Below are 16,374 nucleotides of genomic sequence, written 5' to 3' on the forward strand. Positions count from 1 at the left end.
ATTGAAAGCTTAATTCTCTGAAAGAAAACTTGATGTAGCAAAACTGAATTTGGGGCTTTGTTTTTACTGAAAAGTTTTTAAAATATATTGGATTGGCCATCTTGAAGCAGCGAAGTCAGCACGTTTGCCCTTCAGGTAACATTGCTTGTGAATTAGCTGTCACCAAAAGGAAGAGCAACAAGGCTATTTTAGGTCTGAAATTAATGAGGTGTCCATCTGCTCTTACCCTAGGTGACATCCCTAGTACAGCTACTCAGTGACCCCTTCTACAGGACAATAGAAGGCTTCCGGATGTTGGTTGAAAAAGAATGGCTCTCTTTTGGTCATAAGTTCAGCCAGCGCAGCAGCCTGGCCCTTAACTCTCAGGGCAGTGGTTTTGCTCCCATCTTCTTGCAGTTCTTAGACTGCGTGCACCAGGTAAGTCAGCGAGTTTAGAGTGATTTGACATGAAGAAAATGCTGTGCTGGGTACTTGCTGCCACAGCTCAGTCATGGGACATACTGGGAATGGAGAAGAGATCTGGCCAGCTTCTGAGATTGGTAGTAGTGAATTGGCTGTTGAGCTGGCCCCAAGTAAGGAAATCAGCACTCTAAGTTACCATCTCCACAGAAGGGAAGTACATGTTGGCATGGTCCCCAAGTGTGGACTAAACAGCAAAAGTCTCTCTGTATGGCATGCCCTGAAATGCCACGTGTGGTCTTCCCAGTCTGGGGGGCTCTACTACATGCATGGGCAGAAACAAGCCTTAGAGCTTTGAGAAAGGAATAGGGCCGGCAGCTAGGCTGACGAGATTGGGAGCAGGGCTTGTTCAATGAAGGAACCAAACTACAGCTGATAAAGAGGCTGGACTGTGTGTAGCCCATCAGATGCAGTGAGGGGAAGGAGAGTGCACAGTGCCCAGCTCTCCCATTTCCTAGTGTGGCAGTTAGCTCCCTTTGCTGAAGCCTTGCTCCCATTGGAATGCAGAGCACGGTGGCAGGAAGCTTCCACATGAAAGCACAGTTGGCCTAGAAGAGCAGCCCTGTTCCGTCTTCATCTCCACCCAGGAGATGCAGGTTCTCCCACATCAAAGATGGCAGTGAGCCCTTGAACGCCTACTGGGAGGAAAGATAAAATGGCTCTCAGAATTGAAAGTGGCCTCTCTGAAGAAGCCAGATTGGCATATGATTGTATTTTGTTGGTTTTGTTTTTGTTCTATTAATCATCTGCTTTTTAAAATAAGAGTTTTGTTGAACCATCATTTATATACAAATCACAAATTTAAATGTAAAGATTTTTTTAGGATATTCTCAAAATTGCAAGATTATTACCACAGTTTTAGACAGTTTTTAACCCCCAGCAGATGGTCAGTAATTAGCAGTGACTTTCCATCCCCTGCCCTGTACACACTTGGGAGCTATGTCTGTGTGATACCTCTCTTCTCTTTTTGGAAAAAAGCCCTGTGTCTTAGCCCACCTGCCCAGCAACATGTGAAGCAGTTGTAACAGGGGAGAACCTACACTTTGAAACTCTTTGCAAGAAATAGCATATGTTTGAACGGTAGCCTTTGCATTTGTACTCCTTTTGGCAAATAGATGGGGGAAATATTTGGGGGCAGTTGTGCTTACCTGAGACAGGAGAGAAATGCAGATCTCTTACCTCTTATTAGGTAGCCTTGAGGATTGGGGATTTGCTTTGTATCTTTTTTTTTTTAACGATTTATTTATTTATTTTATGTAAACACACCAGAAGAGGGCATCAGATCCCGTTACTGATGGTTGTGAGCCACCATGTGGTTGCTGGGATTTGAACTCAGGACCTCTGAAAGAGCAGCCAGTGCTCCTAACCACTGAGCCATCTCTCCAGCCCATGAAACTGTAACAGTAGGCGGGGAAATTCATTATTTTCCTTTAGTGGAGGAATATTTCAGAAGAAATAAAGTTTTTGCAGTTGAGTTAAGCTTAAATTAAATAAATTGCTAAATGTAGTAAATCTCTGCGTTCATCTTACCAAACTCTGTATAGCTAATCAATGCCTGTATGAATGTCACTCATAGTTGATGACAATATAAAGCATACTGTCCTCCCATAGGAGCATCATTAAACCCCACATACAATTCCCTTTCTTAGAGTGCAGGTCTTCTGTTTTACTATTGGCAGTGAGGCATGAGGGTGCAGTCTATAAGAGGTAACATGCGGTCTCTGAGTTCCTTAAGCAAAATTAATCCGTGTGGTGGTTTGAATAAAATTGGCCTCCATAGGCTCATAGGGAGTGGCACTATTAGGAGGTGTGAACTTGTCGGAGGAGGTAGGCTTTGTCAAATACTCAAGCCAGGTCTAGCGCAGCATTCACTTCCTGATGCCTGCCGGTCTGGGTGTAGAGCTCTCAGCTCTTTCTCCAGTACCATGTCTGCCTATGTTCTGCCATGCTTCCACCATGACAGCAATGGGCTAAACCTCTAAACTGTGAGCCAGCCCCAATTAACTGTTGTCCTTTATAAAAGTTGCTATGGTCTTGGTGTCTCTTCACAGCAATAAAACTCTAACTAAGACAATCAGTTTAATATAAACTGCAATGAGGTATAAGTTCTATGCCTGCTAGCTTTAGGATAAATTATAATCAATTAGGGTAAATTTTTAAAATCTCTCTGTTAAAGAAACCTGGCATAAAAGTTTAACCTTTTGAGACAGAGTTTCTTCTCTGCGTAGTCTTGCCTGTCCTGAAACTCATTCTGTAGACCAGGCTGCCATTGAACTCACAGAGATCCTCCTTCCTCTGCCTTCAGAGGGCTGGGATTATCAAAACAATCAAAGCTCGATTGTTTGCAGGTCAGAGCTTCATGACCAATACAGTGTGGTATTTGGGGTCTAAAGACTGGACTACTGTATCAGTCCTAGCTGTGTCATGCTAAAAAATTTAAGTGAAAAACATTTTTTAATGTGTCTGAACCTGCCTTTGACATAATAGCTCAGACATACTCTCCTGAGTGTAGACAAGCCGTGACAAAGGGCACGCATGGCCTTAACTGTGGTACTTTAGGACTTGACCACAATAGGCATCAACTTGGATGAATCAAATTCTTTTATCTCACAAAGAGATTGTTTATAACTGAAAACAGAGGACTCTAAGGAGTCTGTACTTAACGACTAGTGCTTCTGACTCTTGCTGACTTAATTATACAGTGGTGTTTCATCATCTCCTGCACACTGGTTCAAGGCATTAGAAAAAGCCTTCTCTGAATGTCTTTCAAGTAAATACTAGTGTTTTATATGCTCCTGACTTTTACCAAATAATTTTAATTAATGCTGTCTTTATACTTTTAGGTACACAAAACAGAAACAGACCTAACTACACTAAAAAAAAAAGTTCAAAATTTCACAGCCGTGAGCAAAACCTTCCCTGGATAGAATGTGCTCCCTGCTCGTTCTAGAATTTATAACACTGAATACAAAAGGCAATTCATGGACACGTTCCAAGATATGTCTATTAGTATTAACAAAGTTACAAAGAAAACAGATGAAGCACCATTCTTAAATTAGAAATCCCTCATCATATAAAAAGCCGTTGTTTATGCCAGTGTACCCAGGTGTCAGATGAAAAGTAATGCTACATCACGGTTTCATAACAGCAACATCTGCAATTTCGTTACTTGTAACAGTAATTGGCCTAACAAAATGATACTATGACAGGATGCTTCCTTTCCTTGAAATAACTGAGCCAAGTCTTTCAAAGAGAAAATATATCCAAAACATAAAAATGAAATTTTTACCTAAGTTTATTTTTAAAATGCAATACCAGGGCCAACAAAATGGCTCAGAGGCTAAAAGTGTTTCCCACCAGGCCTGAGAACCTGGGTGTAGTCCCAAGAACCCGTATGGTGAGTGAGTACCCACTCTATATGATGTCTCCTGACTCCACACCAACACTAGCACAAGGGCACCTGTTTTATGGGAGCCCAACAGAGATGACCACTCACACAGCAGTTTATAGTCAACTGAAGGCCTTTATTCCAGCTATCTGGGACTACACTCAGTCATTCAGAACCTAAGCAAACCCCAAACACTTAGAGTAGGAGATTTTATAAATCAAAAACCATATTCTGGTATCTCAGTCAGCAGTCGCAGGGGAGATCGTATGCAAGCAAGCAATTTAACAGAAGCTAAGGTAACCGTTTGCTGGAGGGGAAGGTCTGCTCAGGCAGGAAGTTGAACGGAAGCTAAATTAAGTTAGCCAGGGCATCTTGACCTCAGATCCCTAGAATAGAACTGGGTAGTTTTCTATGGGGTTCTCCACCACGGGGATCAAATTCTAATTAAACCTAACATGGCCTCATCCAGAGTACAAGATGACGGGATCTCTGCAGCGTACAACTCTGTCACATGTGCACAGACACACACTAAACAGATAACTGCTTTTAAAAACAAACAAAAGCTGTAGTGCCAAAGGGGAAAGTATATCTTCTCATTGTGTGTCACTTTGGGAACCCAGCAGTGCTGGCCGTGCCTTCAGAGTTTGTTCACATTGTGAATTGGCTCGCTCTGGCCTGAGGTGGTGCTGCTCCTCCTCACAGTTACTGTCCGCCAACACTGAAGGTCCTAACAAATGCAAAGGCTATTCTCCTGCTTCAGACCAGTCCCTTCCTTGTAACCATACCTGGGGAGCAGTAGGCTGCTCCCAGACATTGCTGAAGTTCATATATGTTTATTGGTAAATAGCTATAACTAATATGTATATTGGTAAATAGCTATAACTAATATGCATATTGGTAAATAGCTATAACTAATATGTATATTGGTAAATAGCTATAACTAATGGCTGCATGTAAATTCAAGAATGTTGCCTGCTGGGGTTGGGGATTTAGCCCAGTGGTAGAGCGCTTGCCTAGCAAGCGCAAGGCCCTGGGTTCGGTCCCCAGCTCCGAAAGAAAAAAAAAAAAAAAAGAATGTTGCCTGCTTCCTATACAACTGGAAACTGCTAAACTTCACATATGTCAAATGGCTTTAAAACAAAGCAATTTTCCATTGTCTTTTAATATCGTGAGCTTTAAAGCCTTATGTGAAAGGATAATACAAAATACACAGTCCTTCCTAAATCTTACTTTGTGTGGTCACGTTATTGTCAGCTGCTTACTGGTAACCAGTGTACCTTAGCCATACCCATCGGTCTCACATGGTGCTGCTGCACATAGAACTCCAGTTTGATGTCTCTTAACACCTGAAAGCAGAATCCAGGTTTGCTGACTTAGTCCCCTGGTGTGATACTCTCTGTGGTTTGAGTTGTTAGATTTTTATGGGTCTTTGTTACGTTTATAAAGAACATGGACAAAAATAATGACTATAAATTTATATTTCTCTAAATTCCATTTCAGATTCAATTCTTAGTTATAAGTGAAGCTAGCAGGTTCTTATCCAGATGGAAATTAAACTCAAATGCCTAATGCTCAGTCCTTTAGTCTGTACTTTGAATTGTTAGCAATATAAATGCGAAATTATTTTTTAAAGAGAATTCAGATGATACCTCAGAGAAACCTACAATTCAGTAGAATTAGTTTTCTGACTGGCATGCTTATAATTCCCAGCATGATATAATACAGGGTTAAATTGTTTGATGCACATGTGCCTTGATGCCCTGAAAATCTTGTGATCAATAATAAAAAATATTGATGAAGCCCCAAAGATGCTCTTCAAGATCAATAAAAATTGACGAACCCCTAGCTAGGCTGACCACATGGCAAAGAAGGAGGGATTAATTGATTACCCATGTTAGAAATGAGCATCACGATAGTTTATAGCAGTAACTACCAATGCTCCTCTTTGACTTGATCATTTCATTCTCAGCAGTTTACAAGAGAGATGAAAGCTTTACTCTACACACACACTTGCAACACACCTCTCCGTAACTTCTGTACATACAGTAGCCAAAACCATGGAGAGCTCCAGTCTACCAACAGGCGAATGAGTAAGGTGTGGGCTGTGGGTGCAGGGGAGTAGTAAGGTGTGGGCTGTGGGTGCAGTGGAGTACTGTCTGCAGGAAAGAATGGACAGATCACTAAGCAGCATGGAGCCACCTCAGATAACTATGCCTGGTGATGTCAGGCAGGCAGAGCCCAACCGTGTTAGTAAAGCAAGACAGTCTCTCCTTAGAAAGCCCCGATGCCTGCGACTTCATTTGTTAACAGGGAGCAAGTCAGTGGTTTCTTGGGGAGTTTTCAACGTTCTATTCTTCAGCATCATTAAATATCAGAAGAGTTAGGGAAGACTTCACACAGGTGTGTGTGACACGGGTGGGTTCTAAAGAGGACAGTCATTGAAAGAAGTGTCCCTCAAGCATTTTTGTGGAGTGAATTCTCTCACAGAGACCTGAACCTTTCTTCCTCTGGAAATGGTGACTTGGGGTGGCCTATGACTACTGAATGTTTGTTCCCATGTTTTGCCGGAGTAGTTTGTCCTTATATGATGGTGTAAAAATATAAAAATAAAAGAGTATAGTTGTCTTTTACCCCACTAGGTCCAGCACTGCGGTGCCCCAAGATATCTGCTAGCTATCTTAGTGGAAACACATCTCAACCGCACACTTTCCTACACTCAAACCCTCACATAAAAGAACACACAACACAATAATCTTAGATCCAATTGATAAGATATAATTGCCAACTTAAACATACAAAGCCCGGTACCATCCATCCCTAGGAACATTAATAACAACCTGTAAATACACAGAGCAGAATCTTAACATCACCTGCCATGGCTTCACACCCTCTCCTCTGTCCTTTCTCTTCCTTTCCGTTCCAGTCTCCTCCTCTTCCTTCAAACTTCTCTCCCTCCCATCCTTCCTTCTCCTCCAATGCAGGCCTCCTTCTATCCTGTACCTGCCCCTCACCTGTACTTTACAAATTCAATGGGGGGGTTTCTGGTGAAGTCACCTGAGTTCTGAGTATGTGACTAGGCAGCTGTCCTTGGGGCAGTGGAATTAGCATCAAAATACAGATAACTCCAGGGCAAACCACAACACTTGTAGGCTACTCCTTCTGAGCGTACTGCAGTTTCTGCCTCCCCAGGGTCTATCCTCATCTTCTCCTCTCCACTGTCTGGCTACACAACTATGAATCACCAGCTCTCCGTGTGTACACTAGTTCCATCCAGAATCTTGAACTAGAAAGCTTTGTATGACTTCAGAGGATGGTTGGGGAGGAACCCTGAAGTCTGAATGTTGCTTGAGAAGGGAATCAGAAGATCTGGATGAAGAGGGGTAGCTCCATGGTGCAGTGCCTGCCCGCTGTGTGAGAGCCCTGCATTCAGTTGTCAGTACCACCAAAAGGAAACAAAGGCCAGGCATGGTGGCGCACACCTTCAAGCTCACACTTGAGAGCCAGAAGCAGGCGGATCCATGAGTTTGAGAGCATCCTTCTCTGCATAGTGACTGGGACAGCCAGAGCTACAAAGTGAGGCCCTGTCTACTCAACCAAAAAAATAAAGGGGGGGGGCAAGCATTTGAATGAGAATTACTGTTATTATAACATAGTCAACAAGAACCTAACAAAGCAAGAGGGAACATTTTTTAATTTTCCATTACAGAAATGGAGGCAAGTATTACTTAATCTAATAACTTTTTTCTTATGACAAGGTTTCAGACTGAAGAGAAGGTGCTCTCTGACCACTGACTCCTCGTTACAACAATGAAGTTGCAAGTGGTTAAGAGCACATCTTGCTCTTCCTGAGACCTGAGTTCTGCTTCCAGAACCCGTGTCAGGTGGCTTGTAACCCTCGCTGCAGGGGAATCATGCATCTCTGACCTCTGGGCACTTGCACTCCTGTGTACATGCCCACACACACACACACACACACACACACACACACACACACACACACACACACACACACACACACACACAGACACACACACATAATTAAAATAGTAGAATTCTTTTTTAAAGACAGGGTCTCACTGTGTAGCCAGGAGCTTCCAAGTGATCCACCTCCCTAGTACTGGGATTAAAGGTGTGCGCCACCAGCCAGGCCAGAGGATCCTATTTCAATGTACAGTGATAATGCTATAAAATAATGTTATATGACTTGTTTTATTTAATTATAGCTTTAAACTTCCCAGTTATTCGTAGTCTTTCTAATTAGTTTTTATACTATAATCACAGGAAATTTATAGAGTCTAATTGCTATTTTTTCACTAATGAGAAAATTCATACTACAGATGGTTACAGTTCTAAAGGCTACACTCCCCAGTATTGAGAACATGTCCAGAAAGAGGCACTATTGTGTGCAGGCCCACTATGTATACTTCAGATGCTTTTAGCATACTTTCTGTTTTACTTAGCATTACTTAATAAGGTAAACATTTAATTCAATAAAAAAAATCAGTAAGAAAGTATTCTCTGTGTGTGTGTGTGTGTGTGTGTGAGAGAGAGAGAGAGAGAGAGAGAGAAGAGAGAGGAGAGAATATCACAGAAAACTAGGTATCTAACCAGATGATAAACTTTTTAAATGTTTATTTTTAATAGGTATTTTTGATACCTTCATACTTGAACACTGCATCTACATCACCCTCACCCCTCCAACCCCTTCAACCTGTCTTCCCTTCCCGGACTCATGATCTCTTAGTTATTGTTACACATGTACACCTGTGTGTGTATGCTAACATGTATGTGTATAGCTTACTGTGTTCCTTTAACTTTGTTTATATATACACATGTCAAGGGCTGACACCTTGGGATTTGACAGCCTCTGGAGAAGCTCATCCTGTCCCTCATTGACTGTCCCTCTCTCAGCAGCCACTGTCTACCTGGAACTCTTCATCTAGGGGTCCAGCTGTGTGGAGCTCCCATCTACAGTCGCTTGTCAGCTGGTGTTGTCAGCTGGTCTTGTTCACACGACCATATTCAGAGTTCCTTTCTCCTGTCTATCTAGAGGACACTGTATAACATAAAGCATCCAGACCTCTGGCTCATACAGTCTCATTAGTCCATTTGGGTGTGTTTTTACACTGTTTGCCACACAGTAGAAGCCACATGTTGTGTTAATTTATATTTGTCAGGTTTTTGACACAGTATAATGTTGCGAATGAAGCCAAACAATGCAGCATTCAAATTTGGGCCTAAAAGTGTATGGTGTTGCCTCCTCATGTAAAGTGAGAGCAACAAGGCCTGTCTTGTTGTAGAAATTATATAAGAAGTCCTAGTCTAGTGTCATGCATAGTAGGGACTCAAAAAACCTGCTCCTCCCCATCTCTATAGTGGTGGAGGTTCAAGCGTTTGTCAGATGGTGACCGGAGGTCTCCTCATCTCTCAGCTAAGCGTCCTAAGCACGGCTGTTACTTTTCTGTTGGATTCTTACTCTTTGTTTGTATATTTCAGGTTCACAACCAGTATCCAACTGAGTTTGAATTCAATCTCTATTACCTAAAGTTCTTGGCTTTCCATTATGTGTCTAATCGCTTTAAAACATTTCTCCTGGATTCAGACTATGAAAGACTAGAGCATGGTATGTATTTATATGGCCCTGTCCTATCTTTTTTGTTAGTTTTGCATGTTTTTAATGGAAACTTCAATGATGTAACTGATCCCAAGCAACTGAGTGTAGAGTGATCGGAGTTACTGCCCAGCTCCAGGCAGAAGTGCTCTCTTAGCTGTTAGTTACAGCAAGTACTTATTCTTGTCCTACCTTTATAAAGTTAAATATGGGAACTGTTAGAACTCTTAAGCACTGCCATTGTGCAGGAGACATGTTTAACTCATAGTATATCCGTTTTGTCCACTCTGATAGAAAGGACCTGTCCATGGTGGCAGTTTGGGTAACAGTTCATGCAAAAGCCTCTAAACCAAACAGACACTAAGGTAAATTCTAGAACCCCTGGTCACAGGCTATACTGTGGGAAAGTAAGAACCCTCTCTGGGCCCCGACCTCCTCATCTGTAGGATAGGGACAGTGGTAAGGTACAATGGGCCATAGTGCACAGGAGGAAGCAGTGAACAATGTCTCAGCGTATTGCTGTCATCTAAGAAGCACTTGAGGAATTGTAGACAGCACTCTCATATTAGTCTCTAATAGCTATGACCATGAAAAGGAGATTCTGAAAATCTATGACAGCAATTCCTCAGGGGTTGTTGTTAGGAAAACAGGGAAATATGCATGACAAGGAAGGAAGGAAGAAGAGAGAAGAGGAAAGGAAAGAAAAAGAAAAAGCAGCCAGCCCTTGTTCCAGGTGGCTTAGTCAGAAGAATGCTTGCCTGGTATGCCCAGAGCCCTTGGTCCCCTTATGTACATCGTGTAAACCAATATAGTGCTACATGCCTGTAATTCTAGAACTCAGAAGATGGGAAAATAAAGGAAAACAAAGTTGATGGTCTCTGTACATCATGTAACAGTATTTAGAAAGAAGACCTTTCATAATTAATTAAAGCTTTACCAGTGGTCTCTGTTTAAAAGCTGAAGTCAAGAAGTACTACTTCAAAAGCGTTGTTGAAATTGTCTATAATACTTCCTTTGGGTGAAGGAAAGAACCCTGGCCAGACCATTTATCCCTAGGCCTTTGTCACACATTATATCACAGCCAAAAACAGTCTCTAAAGCAGCATGTGGTGAGGAGGTAGTGAGCAGAGCTGGTGACAGCTCTGGATCTGCCCTTCAGCCAGCCTGGGTGCGACAGGCTCAGTCAGTGTTCACTGAAAGGTGTATCACATGCATATATGGCTGACAAGCTGGTCAGCCAATTACCTTCCTCCCATGCAGATGTGGCCGAGACCAAGATGCCTGCTGTACCAGATGAAGTCTCTAGTTACAGAAACACCAGAATCTGGTACAACTGTTCTCTGACCTGACTAGAATTAACTGGGGACATCCAGGCAGCACCTCCAGCCAGCTGAGTCAGAATGTGAGGGCGCGACCTGGGCAGCCAGAGCTTCTTAGAGCTTCCACCATGTTGACAAGACAGAGTGTTCCACTGACCCAGTAAGATAGCGTCAAAACCAAGACAGCAAGACAGTGGGTAACCAGCTTCCCCTCAGCTGCTGTCAGCCTGCCTGGAAACTGACCAGGGCTGGCTGTCCTGTCTGCGATCTAAAACAGATTAAACAGGAGATGAAAGGAACTGGATTAAGAGAGTGTTTTACCAAACATGTTGACAGGTGGCTGTGATTATTTGAAAGTGAAGTTATTTTCAGGCCCAGCAGTGGTGCAACACATCATTTAGTCTCCGCACTCAGGAGGCAGAGGCAGGAGGATCTCGATGAGTTTCCAGGCCAGGCTTGTCTACAAAGTGTGTTCTAGAACAGCCAATGCTATACACTGAGAAACCCTGTCTTGTGGGGTAAAAGGAAGGATGAATGAATAAATGAACTATTTTCATCCTGTGTCTTACATGTTTTTTATAAACCGCCAAACCTATTTGGAATCCTAGAATGTCATTACCACAGGATTCTCTGTCCAAACTGGCTCATACACCAGTCCAGTCTGGGTTGCCTAGTTGGAGTCTGTGCTTGCTGGGTAGACAAACCAATTGTGCATCCTATTCAGTCAAACTATATTAGTTACCAACAGCTTGAGAACCGTCCTCCTCTTCCTGCCACCACTGCTATACCTCGTTAGTCCTAACTCAAGGTTTCGTCAGGAAAGCCTCATCACCATGGCCACAGTCTCGAAAGAACAGTGTGTTACTGTTTTGGAATTGGACCTCAATAGGGCTGATGCTGTAAACATTTTTCAGAGTGTTCCTACATTTGTGTATTACTCTGAGACAGTCATCTGGGTACTGTAAAGCACAGAGTGCATTGTCTGTGGTCTCACCAGGTAGCCCCAAGATGGAAGGGGAGAGTGTGTCCTGAGAAACAGAGGCCTGTCTCTGGGTGCTTCTTCCCCTGGTAAAACCATGAGATGACTTTAACAATTCAACTTTAAACTCTTAAACGACTTGCATATGAGGGCGTGCGTCCCGAGAAATTCTGATACAATTGCTCTGAAACAAGACATGGGCGTTGGGATTTTTCAAATCTTGGCTTTTCTAATGTGATCGTGGTTGAGAACCACTGAGCAGGACTCTGCAGTTAAGAGAGAAAGAGAGGACAACAGAGCAGGAAGGAGACAGCCCCAGTCTTGGGTCCCACAGTTACAGGGGTTTTGTATGGCCAAGGGCCTAAGGCAGCCTCTTGTGGTATAAAGTTAACTCCACAGCATCATTCCCTGCAAAGCAAAGTAGCACTGCCTTTCCTGGATTGTCCTTGCCTCATCTGGCGTGTGTCTACCCCTCCCTCCCCATGGAAAACAAAAATACTCAGCAAGCATGGTGGCACACCACTGTAACCCCAGCGCTGGGAGGCAGAGGAAGCTGATCTCTTGGGGTTGAGAGCAAGTTCTAGGACAGCCAGAACTACAGAGAGACCATGGGGAGGGAGGGAGATACAAGAATCTAAGCTTATTTAGTCACTTAAGATAGAACACACCCTCTGCCATCCAGAGTCTCAGTGAATAGCATTTATAACCAAAAACATGCTTTAAATTACTTCATAATACGTTTTTTTAAAAAACAGAATTATGTTTTGAGCTAAGCCTCCTCAGTTGGCTGAGTCCATTTTCTATTAAGAAATGTGTGGCCTGTCTGCGGCTCCTCTGTGGCTGACATTCAGAGGCAGGCGTGCGTGGAGGGCCCCCGTGGCCCAAGCTTCATGCAGGATGGGCCAGCCTGCCCCTGGGTTTCTTAGCTTTTAAAGTCTCTGCACTTTCATTCCTACTTTCAGGAATGTAAGAAATACTTCACTTTTTCTTCTCCGTGTTTCATAACTTTAGAAAAAAACTTCACTTTTGTATTTTGGTTGATTTATTTTTAATTTACAGGAACTCTGTTTGATGACAAAGGTGACAAGCATGCCAAGAAAGGCGTCTGTATCTGGGAGTGCATTGACAAGATGCACAAGCGGAGCCCCGTTTTCTTCAATTACTTATACTCACCAGTGGAAATAGAGGTAGAGTTAAGAAATCATTTGTCTTTTCTAAATGTTTTATACAAAAGTTTCCCTTCATTTTAGTATATGTAAGCATTTGAGTGGGTTTTATCCCAAATGTATTTAAAAGTTTGAGACAGTATAAGTTTGGGTTGTAACAGAAATGGGAGACTATTCACTGAGTACTTGATGAAAGTCTAGTCCTTAGCACTTAGAAGGGATAATGTCAACACACTCAAAGCAAAGAGCTTTCCCTGTGTAGGATTAAAGGTGACACCAGGCCATAGCCGAGATTTTTTTAAATGCTTAAGTATATAATAAGCCTGAGGAAGAGCTGTAAGGAAAGCACTGACATTTGGACTCCAGCCCAGAGAACAGCATATCTAAGGGGCAGCAAGGCTTGGTCACATGCATCTGCATGACCTAGTCTCAAACCTGCAACAGGCAGGCTTCGCTGCCTAAAGTTAGAGCTGGTAACTCAGATCTCCGGAAGAACAACAAGTATTCACAATAGGTGAACCGACTCTAGCCCATACCTTCATCGTTTACTTATTCATGGGGCTCAGTGTGGGGCCCACGCCTCTGATCCAGGCACTTAAGTGATAGGAGCAGGAGGAATCATATGTTTAAAAAGAAATGCCAGCCTCTTCTACATTGTGAGTTCTAGGCCAACCTGAACTGCATGGCAAGACTTTGTTTCAAAGAAATCACCAAAAACTCATCACTGGATGGGAACAGTTTTATACAATACATGAAATACTTGGGGTCTGGGCAGATGTGATAAACGGAACTTCAGTGCTTAGGGAATGCAGATGTCCCTGCCCTGGCCCAAGCATTTAGAACTCTATCTGGCCTTTCTCCAGTGGGACCTTCAATAAGAAACCAAATGCTTGTTTTTAAGTGGTATCTTAGTTTGTGTATCATTGCTATGAAAGGACACCATGACCAAGACAACTCTTAGAAAGAAAGACATTTAATTGGGGCTGGCTTAGAGTTTCAGAGGTTCAGTCCATTATCAGCATGGCAGCACGCAGGCTGGAGAAGGAGCTGAGAGCTCTACATCTTGATCCAAACGCAGCCAGAAGGAGGCTCTCTTCCCCAGGCAGCCAGGAGGAGGGTCTCCTCCTTACTGGACAGCTTGAGCATAGGACCTCAAAGCCCACACCCACAGTGACTCACTTCCTCCAACAAGGACTAACCCTGCCACTTTGCTTGGGCCAAGCGTATTCAAACCACCACAGGTGGCTTCTCATCCTGTCCTTGCTCCACATTCCTGGCCTGCATCCAGCTATTCATCAGGCTACTTGCCAAGTCAGCCCAGCTCGCCAGTGCAGAGTGCCAAGGCCCAGAGCAATCAAGTAGCTGCTCGGCAAAGGATGAACAGTTTAGCTTTGTGACCTAGGGGATACAAAACATTCATGTAAGGCCAGGGTGGGAGGAGAAGGTTAAGCTGAGGTCTGTAAGCTGAGGGGACCATCTTCCCCTGTGCCACCACTTCCTATGAATAACACAAGGACCTTCTAGATCATTAGCAGGCTACATTTATTGGGGAAGGAAGGTTTTAACATGTTTTATTTGATGATTTATAAATATTTAGATGAATGCATATACACTCACCTGACACTCTGCAAATGTGAGGGGCTGCCTAGTAGTAGTACCAAGTATTTCAGGGTTGAGATGACGTTACAGTTCAGCATTTTCCTTCAACAGGCCCTGAAGCCTAATGTAAATGTCTCCAGCCTAAAGAAGTGGGATTACTACACAGAAGAGACCCTGTCTGCAGGTCCTTCATATGACTGGATGATGCTGACCCCCAAGCATTTTCCCTACGAGGAGTCAGATGTAGCTGGAGGAGCTGGGCCCCAGAGTCAGAGGAAAACAGTGTGGCCATGCTATGATGATGTGACCTGCAGCCAGCCAGATGCCCTCACAAGACTTTTCAGTGTAAGTCAGCCATGTATAGACACACCTACAGTACAAGAGCAGCTTAAACTAACTTGCATACTTATGTCTGTCATGGGCCCCTTAACTCTGGGCTGTGTCACAGATGGCATTCTGAGTCTGAAGAACCCAGCCTTGATCTCATGCTGCAGTGCACATCACACCACACTGTTGGCAGAGGCACCCATAAAAGTGACTTTGCAGAGCTACAGGGAAGCAGCTGAGAGAACGGCCATTTTCCTGGGCTGCCTGAGGTAGCTGCAGGCAGTAGCTTGCACAGTGCTTTCCTGCCCTTGGATAGAACTATGGAGAAATAGCTGATGGTCTGGTGGGACACTTTATGCAGGCACATCTGGAGCGGAGCCATCCTGGCAGTCGCCATCCAGGAGCAGCCTTGTGTTCTGATGCGCGTCAGGCAGTTCCTGAAGAGCCCTCTCTGTTTGCAAGCCAGGAAGAATATGTTGCTGTGATGGCTGTCTCAGGCCCCTGTCAGAGGAAAATCATTTTCATAAGAATCTCTTGGTTTATTCTTTTGCACATCTGGTTTGAGTCTCCAAAGTTGAGGGGCTCCTCTCTCTCATTAGGGTTGGGACATGGGCCCACAGCTGGCCTTTAGCTGTGGTCATCGGATTTCCTACAGGCTGTCTAAGAGCGAAGGTGTTTGAGACACACACTACATTTCTTACTATTTAAGTCAATCTGTTCAAAAAACGCTGCTGAGGCCTAATAAATCCTGAAACCCAGCTACACTCTGGCCACACTGCTCATCTGGGCCTGCTACAAAGGAAACCTGTGCCTCTGGGTACATCCTGACCGTCTGTGAAATATTGTTCTGTCAAAACTATCTTTTTCATTTCTCTGCAGGAAATTGAAAAATTGGAGCATAAATTGAATCAAACTCCTGAGAAATGGCACCAGCTATGGGAAAAAATTACCATGGACCTCAAGGAAGAGCCAAGAACAGATCACGTGAGTTTGCAAAGGACCCTGAGCCTGGAGGGTTCTAGGTCAGATGGAGCCCGCAACTTACAACCCAGCCGTGCTTGTGGCCAGCGAAAATGGTAGAAAGAGAGGTCATGCCCTGGGGGCCCAGATGACCAAATGCTTCCTGAATGTCTCATCCCCACAGTGACATAATGCACATGTTTCAAGCACTGAGTCCAGGGGAAATTACTGGGTTCTCTATCTCGGTGCCACTGTGGTCTCTGTTGACCTACCACAAGGGACAGGGAATGCCAAGCCCATGGTCGCTCCAGAGAAACAAGCAAAGAGGAAGTAATCTAAGATGACAGCTTATGCTACTTTCTGTTTCCCGCACTTCCTTTTCTGTTTGCTTTCTGTTTCTTGTACCCCGTTTTCCTATTTCTGCTATTAGAAATGTTTATCAAGCACGCATGCCCAAGGGACTGGGCCTATGCAGTTCACAGTGAGTGTGGTTTGTACCTTAGCATGAAGAGGAAGGCAGAGGAATCTCACAGTTCCTAACTGGCAGGGCCACCACTCAAACCCAC

The 16,374-nt window shown here is 43.7% G+C and overlaps 1 protein-coding gene across 1 annotated transcript in view; it reads left to right on the forward strand.

Annotated features, from left to right (window-relative positions):
• Sbf2 (SET binding factor 2) overlaps positions 1-16,374 on the forward strand; it is a 311,159-nt gene that overhangs the window by 288,836 nt on the left and 5,949 nt on the right. The window contains 5 exon segments of the mRNA XM_032892912.1: positions 232-417; positions 9,344-9,470; positions 12,816-12,943; positions 14,633-14,866; positions 15,728-15,832. Coding sequence (XP_032748803.1) covers positions 232-417; positions 9,344-9,470; positions 12,816-12,943; positions 14,633-14,866; positions 15,728-15,832 — 780 coding nt within the window.

This window comes from Rattus rattus, chromosome 2 (genome assembly GCF_011064425.1).
Source record: "Rattus rattus isolate New Zealand chromosome 2, Rrattus_CSIRO_v1, whole genome shotgun sequence".
Lineage (NCBI taxonomy): Eukaryota > Metazoa > Chordata > Mammalia > Rodentia > Muridae > Rattus > Rattus rattus.